Source organism: Lolium perenne, chromosome 6 (assembly GCF_019359855.2).
Source record: "Lolium perenne isolate Kyuss_39 chromosome 6, Kyuss_2.0, whole genome shotgun sequence".
NCBI classification, from domain to species: Eukaryota; Viridiplantae; Streptophyta; class Magnoliopsida; order Poales; family Poaceae; genus Lolium; species Lolium perenne.
In genome coordinates this window covers 46775117-46795679 of record NC_067249.2, presented here as the reverse complement: position 1 = coordinate 46795679, position 20563 = coordinate 46775117, and the positions used below count along the sequence as shown (strand labels likewise).

The following is a 20563-nucleotide window of genomic DNA, read 5'->3' as shown; positions in this document are numbered from 1 at the left end:
GACACATATTTTACAGCAAGTTTAGTACAGTGCAGCAGGAAACACTGAACAAAGAACAACCAACGGCACAAAAGGCAAGCCAAACGCGAAACTGATTGTTTAGACACATTACCATTGTTGACCACACGCACTGTTTGGCGGCAATGCTCCACCTTCAATTTTGGCGTCCATAAAAAGACGGTCAAGGTCATGAAATGATGTGATACGGTTTCAAATTTGGATCCCGAGCTAAAGAAAGGTTTGGTGTGTGGTGTGTGAAACAAACCCAAACCAATTGTAAGTTGTAACACACCGGTAGTCAAAACGTTGTCAAATGCACCATGAGCACAAGAGGCATGAAGACCTGAAGAAACTGATACGTGATGGGAGAGGCATCACTTCCGGATAGAGCACTGACCCCAGGAAAAAGAAATTATCCCTTTTCCAGCCATTGATTCAACGGTTTGGCACTCAAAATGGTCAATCGGATGGGAACCCCAAAGGCGCATGGCAATGCAGCTCCATGTCTGTGCAGGTCGTTGTCTCCAACAATTGGTGCTCTCGGGTCACTTCCCTCTTGGATCTATCTGTATGAGCTTTTCAGGATGATGCATAGCACTGCAATGTACATACTTGCCATGGTACTTCTTTTTACCGAGAATAACACTATTGAATGCTTTCCCATGACAAGACTAGAAATATTAACCAGGAAGAAGTTAAAACATTCCTCGAGTAAGATGTTTAACAACATTGTGGAATAGCAGGCACAACATTCCTATTTATAAGTTGGTTATAAATACTGAAAGTACAGCAAACAAGCTCACTGGTCCCTAACCTCGGTTAACATAATTTCATGAACGGATATTTTGTTTACATTGCCTCCACAGCACAACTCTTGCTGACACTTTTCACACCTAGAAGCTAGTTTGTGATTTTTGGTATGCTCTAAAAGATGCATATTGTACTCAGTAAAAGATTACAAATTTTCACAGCAACATGCAGACTATCTATGATCTAAGGTATCAAATGGAATCAAATTTTCTCAGAATACAAACCAAACTATTTATGATTTACTGTGAATTTTTCAAATCTGTCCGAAAAGTTTAAATCTTTTTACCAGTACAAAATCTGAGCGAATCTGATATAAGTAGCCCAAATCAGTGAGATGCTTCCCAAAGCCAAGCCCCGAAATCCCATAGTTCGAAAAAAGAGTCCCCCGAAACCCTAATCCAGGAAATGGACGGCGACGACGGCGATCTCGTCTTTGATTTCGAGGAAGACCTCGACGCCGCCGCCGACGCCGCCAGCTACGGTTCCGCTGCCTCGGCCACGGCCACGGCCCCCGCCTTGCCGTCCTCCTACGACCACGGCCCCGCCGCGGTCAGGCCGCGCCATGACCAAGGCCGCGGCAGCTCCCCCGAAACCATGATCCACGAAATGGACGGCGACGTCGGCGATCTCGTCTTCGATTTCGAGGACGACCTCGACGCCGCCGCCGACGCTGCCGCCGCCGGATCCGGTTCCGTTGCCTTGGGCGCGGCCTCCGCCTTGCCGTCCTCCGACGACCTCGGCCCCGCCGCAGTCGGGCACCGCCATGACCAAGGCCTCGGCAGCCGTTGCTCCCGGCAGACCGTGTGCCCGTACTGGCTGCTGGGCGTGTGTATGATGGGCGACTCCTGCGAATTCCTCCACGAGTACGACCTGGACCGCATGCCGGTGTGCCACTACCTCCACTCGTATGGCTACTGCCGCTTGCCAGATTGCGTCTTCAAGCACAACACCGAGCACCTTGAGGAGTACAGCATGTGAGGAACATCCTATCCCTATTTTTTTTTTGAATAAAGGGCATATTCCTCATTTTTCTTGAACTAGCACGTGATTTGCATGTTCCGGCATACAAGTAGAATATAGTACTACAACATGAACAGAGAAAGCTGTGAGTGTAGTCTTAGGAACGAACCCGGGGTTGCTCTCGCAAAAAGATTGTACTAAAGAAAGCTAGAAAGCTCAATTCCAAGCAAGCAACCTCTGGTCCACGGGTCGGTGAACGAATGGGTTTTGGGAAATAGAGAACATGGACTCGATTGAACAAAGGTGGTTGGATAAATAACAAAAAAAGAAGTAATACTGCCTCTGATTCAAATTAATTATTGCAGATTTAGATAAAGTGTTGCCTAAATCTGTTTAGGTTTATTGAACATGCGACAATTAATTTGGATAAATACGGTGTTCTGAAAAATGCCCCATCTATTCGGACATCAGTTGTTTCTAAAGTAAAACATGATTATCTTTGACCAATGTATTTAGAAAATTTGGTATTTACAACCCCAAATCAGTATCGTTTGATTTATTTTGAAATATATTGTCATATTCTAATTATTCAGTATCACAGATGATAATTATTTTTGCCAAAATGGTCAATATGAGTAATTTTTGGCTTTTGAAAAACTAACACACCCTAATAGAACGAATAGAAGGAGTAATAACCTGAGATGAGTACTTTTTTTAATACCTAGAACAGAAGTATAACCTATTATGAAGTATGGACAGCTCAATATGAGCATATATATTTTTGTGATTAGACGCTCGAAAAAATATTAATGGTCAATCTTATGTGCACTAACATTGTGATTAGATGTTAAACAATATTACGGCCCGCAGGACCTTGAGAGAAGAGACAGACCTGGCCTGGTAACTCATGGTCACTTAATTTGCTGCTCGTGGTGGCAGGTTTCCAAAAGAAGTTACACGTGCGCGTCAACTCCTAATTCAGCTCGAAGAAAAAAAAAGTCATACTCCCCTTTTCATTGCCATATACTAACATGGCCAGTCCAGGTGTTAGTCTGCATCGTCTCGACTCTCGAGTTCTCTATAACTTTTGCTAGCTTCTAGGAGTTTCACACACATGCTTGGGGTAGACTGATTGGGTGCACGCAGGGGTGGTGAATCCAGTCCAGGGCGACCGTTAGATCAATCCTGATGACATTTGATGAAGGGCTGATAATAGTTTTTCATGCATATCAATGGCTGCTGTAGTTTTAGAGGCTTTCAAGCGTACTCTGTCTCAAAGTTTTTATCTTCTGCAAACCAGCCCAATAATGAAGGTTATGCGAAATTCTTGAAACTATATTAACAGGGTCATCAGGATAACTATTCCTAAACCAAGCCCCATTTCTAACTTTCCACATGCTCAAAAAGAACAGCAGCAACACCTGTAGCTATCAAGTTATGGATCTTAACACTTTCAAAACTAAAAACCCAGTTGCAGAGTTCTTCCATTTTGGTAGGCAACTCTGCAAATCCAGGGCACAAGCAAAAGCACCCCAAATGTATGTTGCAACTTCCTCTTACTAAGTCATGTGATGGATTGTACCTGTTAATATCTTAGCTATGGACTTAGAATTGCTGTTACGGTCAGTTTCTGTTTTGTTATAGTTAGATGTAGGGATGAAAATGGAGCGGATACGGATGGAACTCTGAGTGCTGCCACATTTGTTTTCAATTTATTTTTGCGGAGATAAAAACGAATACAGAAACCCTGAAAATAAAAACAGAAGCAGATATTGTCGGAAACAGATACAGACCGAATACGACGCGGAAATGGAGCAATGTAGATATTTGCCGGAACCAAGAAAACCCTTGAATCATGCAAAAAAAAAATCAAGCATTCAAGTGAATCAACAAACTTGTTTCCTAATTCTAGTGTGCTGCTCAAGTTACCAGGAACTGGAAAAGGTCGAACAGTGGAAACCTCCTCAATTGTATGAAGGGGTTACTTGACAAGGTCATCTAATGGGATTTGTGCATACACATCAAACCTAAAGCGGGAATTTCATTTTAGCCGGAAACAGAAATTCCGTTTCCGTGTCCGTTCCGACGGAAAACGCTGTTCCGTTTCCGTTTCCATTTCCATTTCCGGTTTGCAAAATTCCATTTCCGTTTTACAAAATTCCATTTCCATTTCCATTTTCATATTTCTATTCCGTTTTCGTTTTTCCGTGGGAAAGTTGGAAACTTTCCGCTCCACTTTCATCCCTAGTTAGATGGTCCTAGGTCTGAGTTGTGATTGTGGGATCTGTTTGATGTGATTGTTAAGGCTTCTAGGACTACAAAGCAGTCTTGTGGCAATTCTTTGTATGTCTTCTACAAATTAAATGCAATCAAAAGTTTGATGACTTAAGATGGTTGTAAAAATAGGTAGATCAAATATGCAATTTATTTTTATACTAGCGATAACACGATTAAACATTGGGATTATGTAGGTTTCTTGGGCAGCCTACAATCGTTACTTTTCTTTGAAAATTTAATCTGCCATGGCAAATATTGGTTTGTAGCTCATGTTTAGAATTTATGTGTGTGTACGGTGTAGGGTTTAGCGTCGTGATATGTGATTTTTAAGATTTTCTTAATTGGACTCTTCCTAGGAGACTAGTAAGAGCGCACATGCAATGCATGTCCTGGCTATCATTAATCTATTGTTGTAACAATAACAATCACTCGAGAAGGTTTTGTTGAGGTAGTGATTACTAAAAGAATATCTCTCTTCATTAAGCTAATCAGCTAGTAGCACATATGATTTTACATGCATGAATTATTACTATACTTCAGTTGCATGAACTATAAATACGATCGCCGGATCAACGAAAATATCATGCTTCAAATGCTCTGATCAAACTAATAATGACACTAATCTTTGGGGCAAAAAAAAGAAGCTTTCACGCTGATGAATGTACTTAGCTGCATACAGAAGGTATGACACACACATCAACCAATAAAAGCATGAGCTAGAAGGCATGCTAACCAATATGGATTCATGGATGATACATCTCTTGCAAAGCATTTTGAACTCGTCAATATGGAATATATTAATGCAACATACTAAGCTCTGAACTCGTCAATATGGAAGGTATGACACACACATCAACCAATAAAAGCATGAGCTAGAAGGCATGATAAGCAATATGGATTAATGGATGATACATCCCTTGCAAACCATTTTGAAGTTGTCAATATGGAATATATTAACGCAACATATTAAAAGCATGAGCTAGAAGGCATGATAAGCAATATAGATTCATGGATGATACATCTCTTGCAAAGCATTTTGAACTCGTCAATATGGAATATAGTAATGCAACATACTAAGTTTTGTTTCTTCAATCGTGGTTGGTTTGTCTGAATCCCATAATTTATTTGGAAGACAGAAAGATCACATGCTGATTTTTATTACAAATAATAAGAGACATCCATGAATCAAGTATATTCCTGCAAAGAAGCCAACATTCGAGAAACTGAAAGTTAAATAACAGAACTTCACCTTGGGAAAAGTGCCACTCTGTCAGTGTGCCCAACCCGCAAAAATACGTTTCAACTTTCAAAGCGGAAAGCCATCAATACATGAGAAGGTTTAAATTGGTTTACTGGGGAGGCTCTCATTTCCCCCCTCCTCTCTCTCCTCCTCCCGTCTGTGAGAGCCCCTCGGTCACATCGAGCCTCTCTCCCCCTCCTCTCCGGTGACTCGGCCCCCTCTGTATAGTTCTAGGGCTAGTCTTCTAGGTTTTACCCATGTGGATTTTGGCGAGATGCCATGGGGATTCAAGCTGCTGAGGTGTTCGAGCTCCTCATGGCGGCGGTTGGTGGCAGCGTGCTTGCTCCTGGTGCTCCGGCAGGTGGAGTCGGAGGCGAACACGGTGGCGCCAAGATCCTCTTCAATAAAGCTCGAGGTGGGCTCTCCAGATCGGGGAGAAGGGGTCTATCTACTTCCTCTGCTTAGGCATCATGGTGATGGTCACGGCAGGAAGTGTCGATCTATTCTCCTTTGCAGATCTGCGGAGCAGTGGTGCTGGTAGATTGTGGTTTCTACCACTGGCTTTCTCTGGCGAGTTCTTCAATGGGGGACCCAAACCGGCTACTCTGCCTCGCCCCCAAATTTCATGGTCGACGGGTGACCCTCTCTGGAGGCTCTCTTCAACCTCGCGCTGGAGCTCGCCATCACTTCTTCTCCAAGTGGTTCGTCCCTGGAGGCGTTGTGATGGCCGGCGCGGTTGATTCTTCGTCAGTATGGAGAGCACATCGAGCTACCTCCTCTCCGATCTCGGTGCTTTGCGCGAGGTCGCCGACGCGCGGTGGAGATGGTGCCCAAGCACTGGATTGCGTTTCTCTTTTTGTTGCTAGGGTCCTTTCTGCAAATTTCGTGGCCTGTACTTCAACTTTTAGGTTTTTCAGGGCAGTACAAGCAAAAGGGCAACGATGTAATTTCTGTACCCACCGCTAGTATTGAATCTTCCTGGCCTTTCGAGGCCATCTTTGTTCAAAAAAAAAATTGGTTTACCGGAATCTAATCACCAAGCTAGCTTATTACGTTCACCTATGCAATACTCAGTAGTATGGATCTCTAAAGGGCCATCAAATAATAGATCAATTGGTCTCCATTCTTTTTCCGAACATTAGAATTCAGTTGTAGAGAACTTTTGGATGCCACATGGCATTTCAAACTAATTTTCTTAAGCATGTGGTTTTTCTCTGCAATCTCTTCTAGCGTATGCAAGTCTTATGCATACATGCCAGCCATGGTTTTGAAGGCGTTGCTTAGCCCCCCCGCCTTGGAAAATCGACCCATTTAGGTGCCTAGGCATCCAAAGCGCCCGCCGAGGCGTCGTTTAGGCGTCAGAGTGCCCCAAACCGCTCTAAGGCGCATTAACGCCTTCAAAACCGTGATGCCAGCTTCAGCAAACCTATAAATACATAGCAAAATAAGCTAGAAACAATGGATCATTATGCAGCCACGAAGGAACTCAATGTGCAAAGTTGGACTGTATACAGAATTCTTTTCTGAATTGGATTCTTCTTGGAGACATAACTGACCCTTGTAATGCAACATAGTGCATTAGTAATTGACGCAGTTAGGTCAAATTTACTGCTCATGCCATGTGAGTTTCTTTTGTTGCTATATTAGATGGATATATACTATTATTTAATAGTATTTAGATGGTAGATTTTAATATAGCTGATACACTATGCTAATTTGGTGCCTTCGATTAAACTAGTATTTGTAGTGTCCAATTAGTATTGATTTAGTCTTTAACTTACGGGACGATTGACGATTCATATTGTTATTCACACTTCTGTCTCTTGTGCTACCCACTATATCATCTAATGTGCTTTGTGACATGACATGACATCTAAGCTCCAATTCAACCTTCCGTGTACCAGCAAAAGAGTGCTTTCTAGCTTTAACCTAAACTGTGTTCCTTTTATTTATTTGAATTGCAGGTATAACGTGGGGTTTTGCCCTTATTGCCCTCATTGCCAGTACAGGCATGTGAAGAAACCTGGGTCGCCTCCTCCGGCTGAGGAAGTTGTCAAGAAGCATCAACAGATGAATTCGTTAAACTACGGCTCATCAAGTGGAATTTATCAGCCCAGAGAAAATAACAGTAATCAGCAGGAGAAACCTCAAGTCCAACATGGGTTGGTGCTAAAGAATCAAAATTTGGCTGCAAATGCTACTCATGTAGTGCAAGAACCTGCTGCACATCATGTTCAGACAGCAAATCCGCAGCATGTACCACCACACATACAGCAGCAGCAACAACACAATGCTCAACTGCAAGGTGTCCCTAATGGTTCATCTTCAAGCCCACTTCCACAAGGGCAATCAAGGTGGGTAGGGGGCTTGTAGAGGTTTTCTGAAGCTTTCAAGCATATTGGGTGAAAACGACAAAACATAGCGTATACATGTTACCTATATCTGTCGGATAATGTGTTCTCTTGTACTGTTTTTGTGCTTCCTGTCTTCCTGATAGATTGATGGGTTTAATTTCCGAACTTACTATGCTGTGTTCTTCACTGTCTATTAGCAACCGTCCTAATTCTCCGTTGTATTGTTATGCTAGAAAAAAAATTATCTGGATTATGAGATAAATTAAGCTATGGCTAGGCAATCAAGGTGATTTCTATATGCTTAATGTTATTAGTAGATGATGATGCCTATGCCTAGTCTTTAGATGCACACGTTAAGCTATTTATCTCACTCGAGCACTTTGTGTGAAAAAGATATACATGGCCGTTATGATGTATCTGGCTTACACATAAGGGACAATGTGTTGCTTATTCCCTTTATGTGTCCTGTCCTCCTGATAGATTGCTAGGCATAATTTTCAAACTTATTCTGCAAGGTTATTACTTCACTTTCAGCTAGAGTCACAATTCTCTTGTATTATTATTATGCTAAAAGGACACTTTTCTCTGGACAATGAGACTAGAGTGTTTGGTTAGGCTTAATTTTGCCTTTTTAGACTTCGCCTAAATAGGTTCTTTTGGCTTATGCATCTAGCTTTTGTCTGGATATTGTTTCATGATTGTATAAGCTAAAATCCAAAACCGAAGGCACATATGAGCTAGATACCAAAACCCAAAAGTAAGCCTGCTAAACACCCCCTTAGCTATGGCTTGGCAAGAAAGGTGATTATATATGGCTGGTGCTATTTAATAGAAGAATCTTTTGCCCTTTCTTTAGATGTACGTGTTGGGATATTGGTTTCACTCCTCACCCGTAGCTTTTTTTTTGCATCAAATGACGCAATTATAATACGGAGTATGAATTTACACTTGGTTGGTTACCTTTTTTATGTGACTTGGAACTGTGCCTATGGAATCTAGTGAGCACATTAATGTACTATCTGAGTTTTTGAATTATGCTTAGCAATCTTTGAGCACATTAATGCGCATATTGATTTTCTAACAACTTGTGGCATCTGTATGTTCTAAGGACCATGTAAAAGTTGATTTTGACCTTATTTTTTTGGAACATCTAATAATCTAGAGACAGAGATCTTGAAAGATATCATGTTGACCTATCATTCCACAATTTCCCTATTTTCTGGTCCATAACGTGCTTCCTTAAAACAATCGAATCTTCTAGTGGTTCAAAGTTCTAACATATTTTATTATTATAAAAAATAGGTACTCTGTTGTTAAAAGTTGCAAGATGGAGAATTTGGAAATATCAGTTCAGCAGGGTATTTGGGCCTCCCCAAAAGCAGTTACGATGTCATTTTAATATTCTCCATCTCTAGGACTCAACATTTCCAGGTGAATAATATGTTCCGTCTTAGCTATGCAATAGCTAACATACACAATACTCCGTAGGTTACGCACTATAGTTTAATTTATGTTTAAGGGGAAAATATTTATGTGTCTTCTAAACATTGTCGTGCATTAATTATACTCCCTCTGTCCTGAGGTGTCGCAGATTTATCTAGATTTGGATGTATCTATACACTAAAACGCGTCTAGATACATGCTTATCTAGAAAAATTTCTGACATCCTTTTCTGGACAGAGGGAGTAGTATTTATTGCTGTCTAGAATAGAACAAAAAGAATAACTCAGCTATTAAGGAAGTTAATTGATGGTACACTGGTAGAGGTGAATTGATAATCATGAGTTGTTTATTTCCTTTTTTGAATGTATCATGACTTCATGAATCATTTATTAATATGTAATCCCTCCAATTGGTATGTATTGTTGTTTAGCTCCAACCACATGGCACAAAGAAGGATTTAATGACTTAGTCTTTAACATAGGTTGACCCAACTGTATGCAGTTATGCACAACTCTAATATCACTACCAAAAAATATTTATAGGGGCATTTAGTGGAAAATATTGCCTCAAAAACTAGAGTAACAAGTATATGCAGACGAAGTAAACTTGTTAAGACCATATATTTTTGACTGAAGGTGGTAATTTAGTGTAATATCATTTTTTTACATAGTAGTTCATAGTCAAATAATGTTATGTAAGTTGGTATGCATCAAATTATAGCCACTCTCTTTGTTGAAGGGTTGCTAAAAGGTTACTTCTCGATTTGGTGGTGGAGTTGGAAGTATCAAGTCCATTATTGCCAGAACTTCTCTCCAGTGGCATAAGGTATTGAACTTGTTATACATACTCATTTTCATTTATCATAATTTCACATTATTCTTCCCAGTGAAAAATAGTACTACTCTTCCTCGCTGATGAAATACATGATTTGGCAGCAGAATAGACAACATAAGGTTGCACATTCACACTTACTGCGCTGCATGCTAATACTTGTTAACTGCAGAGAAATACAGTGATTTCTGTACCATTACATTAATTCAGTAGTATTTATGCTGTCGAGAATAGAGCATACAAATAACATAGTTTAGTTACTAATGGAGTTAATTAATGCGGAGCTCATTGTTAATCACGATCTTTTTTTCGATGGGTATCATGACTTCATGAATCATTTATTAATACGTTCTACCTCAGATTAGGTACTCCCTTTGTCCTCTTTTGTAGGGCTTAAGGAATCACCTGACAAATGATCACTTTAAAGTACTAGGAGTGGCAAAGATGGAAAGAAACTGTGAAAATATCCTCAGTACGTGAAATACACCTTAGATAGATGGACACAAGGAAAAAAATTATGCCATACGAAGGTGTATGGATGGAGTTTATATTTTTTCGATTAGCTCTCCAAGCACATGGAAAATGGAAGGATTTAATGGCGTAGTTGATAAAAAAAAAGGTTGACCCAACTGTATGCCCAACTCTCACATTACTACGAAAAAGGTACTTGTGGTGCATTTAGTACAAATATTGCCACAAAATTAAAGTAACAAGTATATATTCTGTACAGAAGAAACAATAGTTAACATGACATTTTTTTACCGGAGGTTGTATTTTGGTATAATATCATTTGTTTGTAACAAGTAGTTTAAAAATAGAGTTATGCCTATTTAGTTGGATACATCAAATTAAAACTGAACTAATTTTTTTCAAGGGTTGTGCAAAGATTATCTCTAAATTTGGTGGCTACGTTGGTGCTTAGATTTGGAGATATGCCCACAGAAGTCCGATATAGTCAGAACTCTCTGGTGGCTTAAGGTACATTAAACTTTTGAACTTCTTATCCTTATCCATACTTTTTTTTATCATCACTTCACAGTATTTCTTTCCGGTGACAAGTAGCACCATTTCTCAATGTAATATTCGGTTTCATAGCAAGTTACACAGCATAAGCTTCTACTTACACACCATACTGCACTGCATGCTAATAATTGCTAATTCTGTTTAATCGTCAAATGAACGTTGGTGAGTTTCTTTTCCATTGCATTCTCTTAGCATATTTTTTTAATGACAGACCTTGTGCTAGAGACATTCCTACTAATGTAAACTTTCTTTGTCTTAAAAATGAAATTAACTAGGCTGAATTCATAGTTTGTGATGTTGGCAAACACGCAATCTGATAGGTTATAACAAAGAAATCAAGGTATAGGAGCCAGTGTTGGAACTTTGCCAGATATTTAGGAGTTCAACATTCCCTGTGGTAGCAAGGCAGTTAAGGAGAGTAAGCCAATTTAGGAAATCTTACAATCGCCATTTTAATTGTGGAGTGAAGCAGCTAAGGAGATAATGTAGAGAGTGAGAAAATTGGGTATCTTATACTTAGTCTGAATGCATGCTAGTTGCTAGCTACTATCTTTGTCCTATTTTATAAATAATTTCCTTCCTTCCTCTCCAAGCTCATATTGAGTGGGCGTGAACAGTGAAATAATAATGTACATGTACAAGACTAGAGTAGGATGGCCAGGCGCTAATCATCTAGCTTAGCCAAATGATGTAAGCATGTGCGAGTCTAGAATATTCACCACATATGCTGTAATTTAGTTTTTGCTGACTAATGAATACCTGGAACTGGATGAATCTACTTGATGTTTTCTAAACATTTGAGATTTCATTTACGACAATTTGCGGTTATGAATTCAAATTCTGTTTTTTTTTTCTAGGATGCCCTGCTCACTGATGAGGCAGAGAAAGTTGGAGCTGGTGAGGCATCATGCAGCGTGAGTAGGACGGAAGTGAAGAGAAGGGCGACAAGCCGAGAACCTACCGATGGTGATGGTTTTGGATTTGCGGCCTCAGATTTCCTTACGACGTCTCAAGAGGATTTGCTTCTCGCTGTATCAGGGGCCTTGCCCAATGGGCGTATAATTCATGAATACAAACTTGCATGTGCTTTCTGCACCCACTGCAGCATGGGTCCACCAGAGGCTCCCCCATCTCTTGTTCGCCGCCGGCTCTCCATCTCGTGTCCTTCATCCCATGCCCTGTCCACCGGTTCCCTGCCGCACGTGTAGGCCATCGCTGTCTCGCATCCCCCGTCGGCTTCCTGTCTCCCCATTGACACATGTACTGTCCAGCTACGGGAAACAGCTCATCCTCCACAGCGCGCTGCTAGTTTGCTACATTGAGGTACTTCTTTGTTCTACCTTGCCCCCACTCTATATACTTTTTGTTGCTTCGAAATTGTTTATATTGGGCACATAGTTGGAAATTTGCTTTGCCTGTTGGAAGCGAAAATTGGTATTGCTTTTCTGTGCTACTAGGTCATCTTTCTAAATATAGAAGTAACAGGGCCAATTAACTACAGTACAATTTACTATCGATCAATGTATATTTTTCTTACGAGCTCTATTATTGACCTATCTTCTAATGGATGTATTAGGGAGAATACCGGAGATAGGAGGTGACTGGTGAATGTGGAATCATCAGTTACTAATTTACTACCTGTATGTAGTATTGCCCAAGTAAGAGAACCTGCCTATATAAATACAACCCTTGCCAATTAGTTATTTCTGCAGTTTGACACTCAGCTGACCCTATTGTCTGATTATCATGTGCTAGTACTTAATCTGTTAAAATCATGCAGAGGATCGATGCACAACACAATGTATTTATTTATTATTATCGACTAGCACTCTGGTCATTATATATGACGAGCACATCGATACATGTCATGTGCTAGTAGTCTATATATGTGACCACTTGACCAGCACTTCGTCTTTCCATGTACATCCTTATATAATCTTGTTTTTCCTACAAATTTTGTAATCTTAGTCGTGTCCGCAAGATATTGGCTCTGCTGCTGATGTAAGAAGCAAACAAAATTCACCCTGATTATATGTTCAAGTCCCTTTTTTTTTTGCAAATTTATTCTGTTAAACTAACTAGGATGCCAAGGCTTATTAGTTCACCATTAATAGTTTTCTGAAACTGCAGGAACTATCGTTCTGCAAAGGTGGTGTTTACAAATTTCAACCTCAGTGGATCAAGAAAGAATCCTAGTCCCTAGTGCATTGCATTTCTGATAACCTTCATGATCATTTGTTACTGGTTAGTGATGTATGGTTAGAAAATTGTAGACCAGTATTAACTCAAGTTACCAATTTCTTGCTGTCTGTACAGGCAGGCAGCAAAATTGATGGTGCATTCAGAACTATGTGCTATATAAAAGTTCAGAATTTTATAGCACAGTTTTTGTTTTGTTTATGCTCCAGTTATGATTATATTAAAAATCCATGTGTTAAGGACCATGTGGAAGCTCTCACCTGTTTTGCGTCTTTGGGCTAGCTCAAGACAAATATGTTCCACACTCAACCAAACTAGGCCACTTTATCCCTTTTGGGCTGGACACGTTAGCTGGAACTGGTCTTCCTCTATGGGGAAGCTGGAAGGTGATGGTGCTGCCTCTCAGCTTCTTCAGGTCTTCATGCCTCTGTTGTGATATTGGTCACATATCAGCTTCTTCAGCCTCTGTTGTGACATTGATGCCTTCGACATTGTGCCCCTCCTTCTGGGCAAACAGCGTGTTAAAATTGATTTGTTTGGTTGTGGGCTGCGACAAATTCACCACCAACCCTTTCTTTACATCTAAATATTCCTCCTATATGTTTCAGATCTTCGATCAGGACCGGATTTTGATCCAGTGTCATGTGATTTCATGATCTTGACCGCATTTTTCCTGGCCCAAAATTGAAGGTGAAGTATCACCCCACAAACTGTGCGTGCTTTTTTCAGGTGTTTGTCAGCAATGGCAATGTGTGGAGTAGGTTGAGTACTCCAAAATTGAAGGTGAAGTATCACCCCACAAACTGTGCGTACTCAGTGTCAGACCATGCCCCTATTCATCTCGGGCTGAGTGCGGCATTTCGGCCCAAGCGGAGGTTCAAATTTGAGGCTTTTTGGCTCAAACTGGAGGGTTTTGAGGAGGCACTTAAGGAGGCTTGGAGATGTGACCCTAGGATAGTGGATCCTTTTAAGCGGCTGGATGCTCTATTCCGTAACTCGGCGGAGTTCTTGCAGTCTTGGGGACAGAGGAGGGTTGGAAATGTCAAACTAAAGATCGCCATGGCGAACACTCTGATCCTAAGGTTTGATGTGGCACAGGAGACTAGAGTGTTGTCTCCGGCGAAGGCGTGGTTGAGGAAGATGCTTAAGCAATCGGTCCTTGGGTTGGCATCCCTTGAGCGGACGATTGCTAGGCAAAGATCCCGATTGAGATGGCTTCAGGAGGGGGACGCCAACTCTAAGCTGTTTCATGCGGTAGCAAATGGGAGAAGGACGAAGAACTACGCTTGTCACGGATCAAGAGAGGAAGAACGAGGTATTTACGGAGGCTTACATGGAACTATTGGGAGCCATCCAAAATAGAGAGCATGGCATTGAGCTGGAGGCCTTGGACATTCCCACCAAGGACCTCCATGAGCTAGAGCGCCTCTTCTCTGAGGAGGAAGTATGGAGTACAATCAGGGAGTTGCCTGCGGACAGAGCGCCGGGGCTGGATGGTTTCACTGGTGCTTTCTACCAGAGGGCTTGGCCCGTGATTAAGCGGGACATCATGGCCGGTATTCTTAAACTTGGAGTGGGGGATGGGAGAGGTTTTGGAAGATTAAACCGAGCGCTGATTACCTTGATTCCTAAGAGACAGGACGCGATGGAGATCAAGGACTACAGACCAATTAGTCTGGTCCATAGCTTCTCTAAGCTATTCTCCAAGTTGTTGGCGAATAGGCTTAGAGGGAGATTGGGGGAGCTTGTAAGTATGAATCAATCCGCGTTTGTCAAAAAGAGGAGTTTGCATGATAACTTCGTGCTAGTGAGGCAGGTGGCTAGGAAAATAAACACTACCAGAAACACCGGAGTCCTCCTTAAGCTTGATCTAGCTCGAGCTTTTGATTCCCTCTCTTGGAGCTTCCTGTTTGAGGTTCTGAGGAAAATGGGGTTTGGAGAGATGTTCCTTAAGTGGATTGCGGTACTCCTATACACAACAAACACGAGAGTAATGGTAAATGGAGTACCGGGAGAGCGCATAGTGCATGGGAGGGGTCTGAGACAGGGGGACCCTACCTCGCCGATGCTGTTTGTGGCTGCCATGGAGGTTTTGTCGGCAGTCATAAAAAAGGCGGTGGAGGGGGACATGTTCTCCAGCTTGGCGGGTATCTCGCCGCTACAGAGGATTTCCATATATGCGGATGATGTGGTTCTTTTCTTCCGACCGGAGAGGCGGGAGTTGTGGGCAACAAAGCACATTCTACAAATTTTTGGAGAGGCATCGGGGCTTAAGGTCAACTTCAGAAAGACCACGGCGACGCTCATTAGAGGGAGCAGGGAGCAAGAAGAGGAGATCACTGCGATCCTGGGATGTGAGTTGGCCAAGTTTCCCATTAAATACCTAGGGCTGCAGCTAGCACTAAGACCCCTCACAAAGGCGGAGTGGCAACCTCTTCTAGATCAAGTTATCAAATGCGTGCCGGCGTGGCAAAGAGGGTTAATTAAGAAAGAGGGGAGGCTGGTCCTAATCAACTCGGTGGTATCGGCGAGGGCGGTGCACCAGTTGGTAGTTGCGGAGGCACCACTGTGGTTACTTGAGGAGATTAATAGATGGATGCGAGCCTTCTTTTGGGCGGGAAAGGACTGAGTAAACGGGGGCCAGTGTTTAGTGGCTTGGGAGAATATTTGCAAACCCAAGGAGGTGGGAGGGCTAGGCATAAAGTGCCTAAGGCTTCAGGGACTGGCCCTGCGTGTGAGATGGCATTGGCTGAGGCGAACGGATCCCGACAGGCCTTGGAAGGGGTTGCCGGGGCTGCATGACAAGGAGGCGGAAGAGGTTTTCAGGAGTTTGGCGAGCTTTAGTATCAGAGATGGCCACAAAACACTTTTTTGGCGAGATCGGTGGATAAATAGGTTTACGGCAGAGGAGTTGGCACCGGAAGTGTCTGCAAAAGTCCAAACGAGGCGTAAAAATACCAGGACAGTTGCGGAGGCCATGGATAACAACCAGTGGCTCAATGATATTGGAGAGGAGCTCACCGTAGTGGGAGGAGCCCAGTGCATTAGGCTATGGGAGGCGGTGGAGACGGTCCAAACTGATGCCACTAGGCCGGACCTAATTAAATGGAAGGGCTCGAGCACTGGGGACTACTCCTCCAAGTCCACATATGACATGCTATGCATGGGGAGCACGAGCTGGAGTATGAGCTCGCTGGTATGGAAATCCTTCGCCCCTGCAAAATGCAAAATCTTCGCATGGCTCGCGTTGAAATACAGGATATGGACCTCGGATCGGAGAGTGAGGCATGGCCTTCAGGAGCACCCAGACCCGTGTTATACATGCCTGCAGGAGGAAGATAGAGTGGATCACATACTCACCCAGTGCCCGTACGCGAGACAGGTATGGTTCGAGGTGCTACGCAGCGCTCACTTGAACATACAGGAGCCGGATCGGGACTCCAGCCTGGAGAATTGGTGGTTGACGGCTAGGAAGAGAGTGAGGAAGATGGATAGGAGGAGGTTTGATTCCATGGTCACTATCACGGCATGGACATTATGGAAGCAGAGGAATGCGAGGGTGTTCGGGAATGTGCGGGAACAGAAAGACCCCTTACAGACGATGGTGGCCATCAGAGAGGAGTTCCAGATGTGGGAGATAGCCAGGAGAGGAGGGAGTTTACAGATAGCGCGAGAGTAGGCTTTAGTGAGAGCGAGTGGAGAAAAGTGTGAGTGGGTGTGGGCACTGATGTCTGTATCAGTTGCCCTTCTTGTAATATATGTTTCTACTTCTATAAAGATAAGGCATGCTTTAGCGCGTGCTCTCGAAAAAAAATCGTCCGTGTTCTCATCTGACTTGCCTTTTGTGTACATTGTGGCTGTTCAATGTTCAACGTCATGCAGATGGGCCATGCTGCCCTGTACCATACATAAACTTGCTGTGAACTCCGTGCCTTCTGTCACACATACTGAATGTAGCATGAACTATGAAGCCACTTGACGCTCTTATCAGTAGAGTACCATGTACTACTGGATAGACACTGGGTGGGCACTCAAAATGGTCAATCTGATGGGGACCAAAAGGCACATGGCTATGTCTTTGCAGGTCATTGTCTCCAAGAAGTGGTGTCGAATCATTACGTGTTAAAAGGGTCGGGTGATTTCCAGTGGGATCTATCTATGTGAGTCTTCAGGACCATGCCAAACTGCTTTTTTTTCAAGATAATGTGGTTGTTTTCCTGAGTTATCATTGTGATCTTCGTGTGAGGGGGAAAAGGGAGGTCCCGCCGGTGGAAACACCTGGGCTTCTCCTGGCGGCAGCAAGGAGGGGGGAGGGAGGGGGCTGGAGTCGGGGCTGCTAGGCCTCCTCCCGGAGGGAGCGAGAGAGTTCTTCGTTGGGCTTGTGGCTTTGTTTGTCCTGCAATCTCTTGTACAAGAAATCGTATCCTGATCAGTATGATACCAGGAGTGTACTATCGTCCATCAGTGAAGGGCTTCAAACTTTGAAGCATACAATCTTGCTAAGCATGCTTTAACTTTTGGAGTAGGTTGTCACCTGTGGCTTAGTACTCCATATTCAGTTTCAATTCTTGTAAGCATTGTCAATAATCAATAAAGCTTAGCACGTTCGTATAGAAAAAACCTCGGAAAGTGTTGTGTGAATTGGACTTGCTCATCTCAATAATCTACATAACGGACTACGACAACATCAACCTTGTTTGTGATTTTGAGATCAAAAAATCGGCTAATTAACCAGTTAAAAGGCTGAATAAGCCCTATTTGGAGGGTCATTGAGTAGCTGTTTAACTGATTAATTGGCCGATTATTTGATTAACTGGCCAATTCGTCCATTAATCCTCAACTTGCTGGCTGACCGATAAGTTAACAGTTAGCGATTTTTCTAACATTGCTATTGTTACGGACGCGACCTCTGCCTCCAACACACTGACCTCACCACGGTCGGGCCGCACAATGACAAAGGCCGTGTACGGCAAACCGTGTGTTGGTATTGACTATGGGACCTATGCATACATGAAGGGTGAATCCTGCAGGTGCATGCAGACTGGATAATACTAGTAAGCGGCACGTGCTTTGCACGTTAGCATTGTGAAATACATTTTCATATATTATTTATTAGTATGCGAGATGTCGATAGTACTTATTTTCAAAATTAGTTACAAAGAGTAAAAATTTTATCTTTTGAAGAACTAATAAACTCAATAAAAAGGAACGGGTGAGTAATAACCTATTAGGAAGTGAGACAACTTTTTTATGAACAGATCAATATGAGTATGTATATTTTTGTGATTACATGGCAAAGAAGTATTAACGGTCTATCCTGCCCGGCATGGCTTGTACATCTGCGTGCTAGACTACCTGCCTTATATTTTGCTGCCATCATTTTCAAATTTAGAAAGAAAAAAATCTGATATCTATATAATTTAATGGTTTAACAAAAAAAATATAACCTACACATTGGGAATGTTAGATTTCATAGCAGCATCAAATATTTTCTTGTATTTGTCAGAATGCAGAGTAAGCTCTTTATTACTCCTATCTGGTAATATAAAGTAATATCTTTGGAAAACTGAATTTACAATATGGTTTCACTATGCTCTTAGATATTTTTCTTCCATTCTTTTGGTTTCTCAATTTCATTTAAATTACGTGGCTTAAACATATTTTGTAGATTTATTTTGTTTCATTTTTCGTTTGCATCCAACAAAACTTTGTACCGATTTCTTTATCTATATTTCTACATTCATCGTCTTCACAATTCAAAATTTGCAATAGAGTTTTACTTAACTCGTAATTTGGCTTTGTATCCTTTTATGGTTTAGACGCTATTTTCTATAGCCATATTCTTTTTGTTGACATTTTTTAAAATACATCTGTATACGCAAGAAATAGCTCAACATGTTTAGCTTTTTCATTTTTCATACAGATTATTTTTATTTTACCGAACCATTTTTTCTCACTTATTTCTTCAGTACATGCTCATGTTCCACATGGTAAAATATATTTGTCAATCGTCACACCAGTGTAAGAGTAACACATAAAAGAAAAGTAAGAGTAAATCACGGACCATCCACACTCGTATGTACATCTCAGATGTGAAAAGGAATAAAAATTCACTTTCTGCTGTCCAACGGTGAAACGACTCTACCCAATCTCCCAATCCATTGGCTCTCACGTGCATCTTCAAACGCTTGCCGGGCCATGATCTTGGAGGGAGCCGGAAGCCCGGAACCAGCGGTAGAATTTCTAAACAGATATGCTACTGTAGTGAGACATGATTGATATAGGAAGAAGCATCAGTCGTGGAGCATTCGGACTAAGACAAAGACAAAAATGGAGAAAGGGAATTACTCACTTGGACGGTCAGGCCTACTACTCTGTGACAGAAAACACTCTGAACCTGTCGCCATACGGACGCGTATGCCGCCCATGCAGGGTCAGCTTTGGAAGTGTCTGAAGTAGCGACAAAGCTTGAGGATGAGGATGGCTGTGTGTAGGGTTCTCCGGCCGCCGCTACCTGCGTGCGCCGGAGGTAGCTGAGGCTTCATGTGAAGATTTTTGGGAGCAAAGCGCGTGACAAATGAAGAGGTGAGGACTGCTGAGAAGCTTCCAGATTCCACAGGTACATGCGGTTGTGGGCGGAGCCGGAAGGCAGGTTTGAGCCAGCAGCTGCTTAGTTGGGACTTGGGACACTGGGAGCGGAGGAGCACGTCAGCGTGAGCAGAAAATAAGGTGGAGTACGGCAGTTCATCCGAGAAGAATCGGGAAGGTGCCTCTCCCGTAACAAATGAGCAATCAGGACCATCGGATGTACCCAAATCAACGGTCCATGTTCATGGGATTCGCTCCTGTTTCATCCATTGGATTTGCAGAATTGACGGCCCATATTGTTTTGTGCTGACGTTTTGGCGGGAACACTGTAGAGATGTGTGATGGTTGGCAAGTTCAAAAACTCGTGTATTATAGTAGTAGAGATTTGTTAGATAACAGTTTTGATTAAAACTTCAGTCCCTACAGCCTAAAGAAGAAGAAAATCACACCGCTTGAGCACACAAACAATGTAAAAACAAATGAAAATCTGTCTCCACATTTAGAACATTCTTTCACAAACCACAGCCCTCCTTTTCTTTACTTTCTCTATTCTTTTCTATTTACTTTATATTCTCCGTTCTTTTACTACTTCTAGTGATGGCTAACATGTAAATACTTCACTTGATTATGCTTTTGATTGGCATTTAATAACTTAGAGAAGCCATCAAGAAACTGTTCTTGATGTGTAAAACACACTATACCTACTTTTGAAACAAATTTCTAGTTCTAACTCTTAAACCTGTTAGAAAAACTGCAATGAGGTATCAAGACTTCTATGAATAAAATTAAATGATTAATCACTACGGTTTTAGTTTATAAATACTTAAATAGCGAGGTA

The 20563-nt window shown here is 42.1% G+C and overlaps 1 protein-coding gene across 14 annotated transcripts; it reads left to right on the top strand.

Moving 5' to 3' along the window:
• The first annotated feature begins 1060 nt into the window (after positions 1-1060).
• Positions 1061-17398, top strand: LOC127321384 (zinc finger CCCH domain-containing protein 45). 14 transcript variants are annotated; one of them, XM_071821643.1, is made up of 9 exons: positions 1061-1784; positions 7252-7641; positions 8944-9072; positions 9823-9909; positions 10790-10893; positions 11796-12261; positions 12515-12578; positions 13069-13182; positions 13255-13382. In XM_071821643.1, the coding sequence occupies exons 1-3, from the start codon at positions 1216-1218 to the stop codon at positions 9038-9040; spliced, it is 1056 nt and encodes a 351-aa protein (XP_071677744.1). In that variant the 5' UTR covers positions 1061-1215; the 3' UTR covers positions 9041-9072; positions 9823-9909; positions 10790-10893; positions 11796-12261; positions 12515-12578; positions 13069-13182; positions 13255-13382. The 14 variants fall into 14 exon arrangements, with proteins under 14 accessions (XP_071677744.1, XP_051206362.1, XP_051206371.1 ...); XM_051350402.2 differs by having other exon boundaries at positions 12515-12596; XM_051350411.2 differs by lacking the exons at positions 12515-12578; positions 13069-13182; positions 13255-13382 and adding exons at positions 13746-13827; positions 17020-17398.
• Positions 17399-20563: the final 3165 nt, after the last annotated feature.

Excerpts from the sequence above, each read along its gene's own strand:
- LOC127321384 (XM_051350411.2), top strand. The coding sequence starts at position 1,216 with ATGGACGGCGACGACGGCGATCTCGTCTTTGATTTCGAGGAAGACCTC. Across the intron at positions 1,785-7,251 it reads CACCTTGAGGAGTACAGCAT|GTATAACGTGGGGTTTTGCC; the intron begins GTGAGGAACATC and ends TTTGAATTGCAG. Across the intron at positions 7,642-8,943 it reads CTTCCACAAGGGCAATCAAG|GTACTCTGTTGTTAAAAGTT; the intron begins GTGGGTAGGGGG and ends TATAAAAAATAG.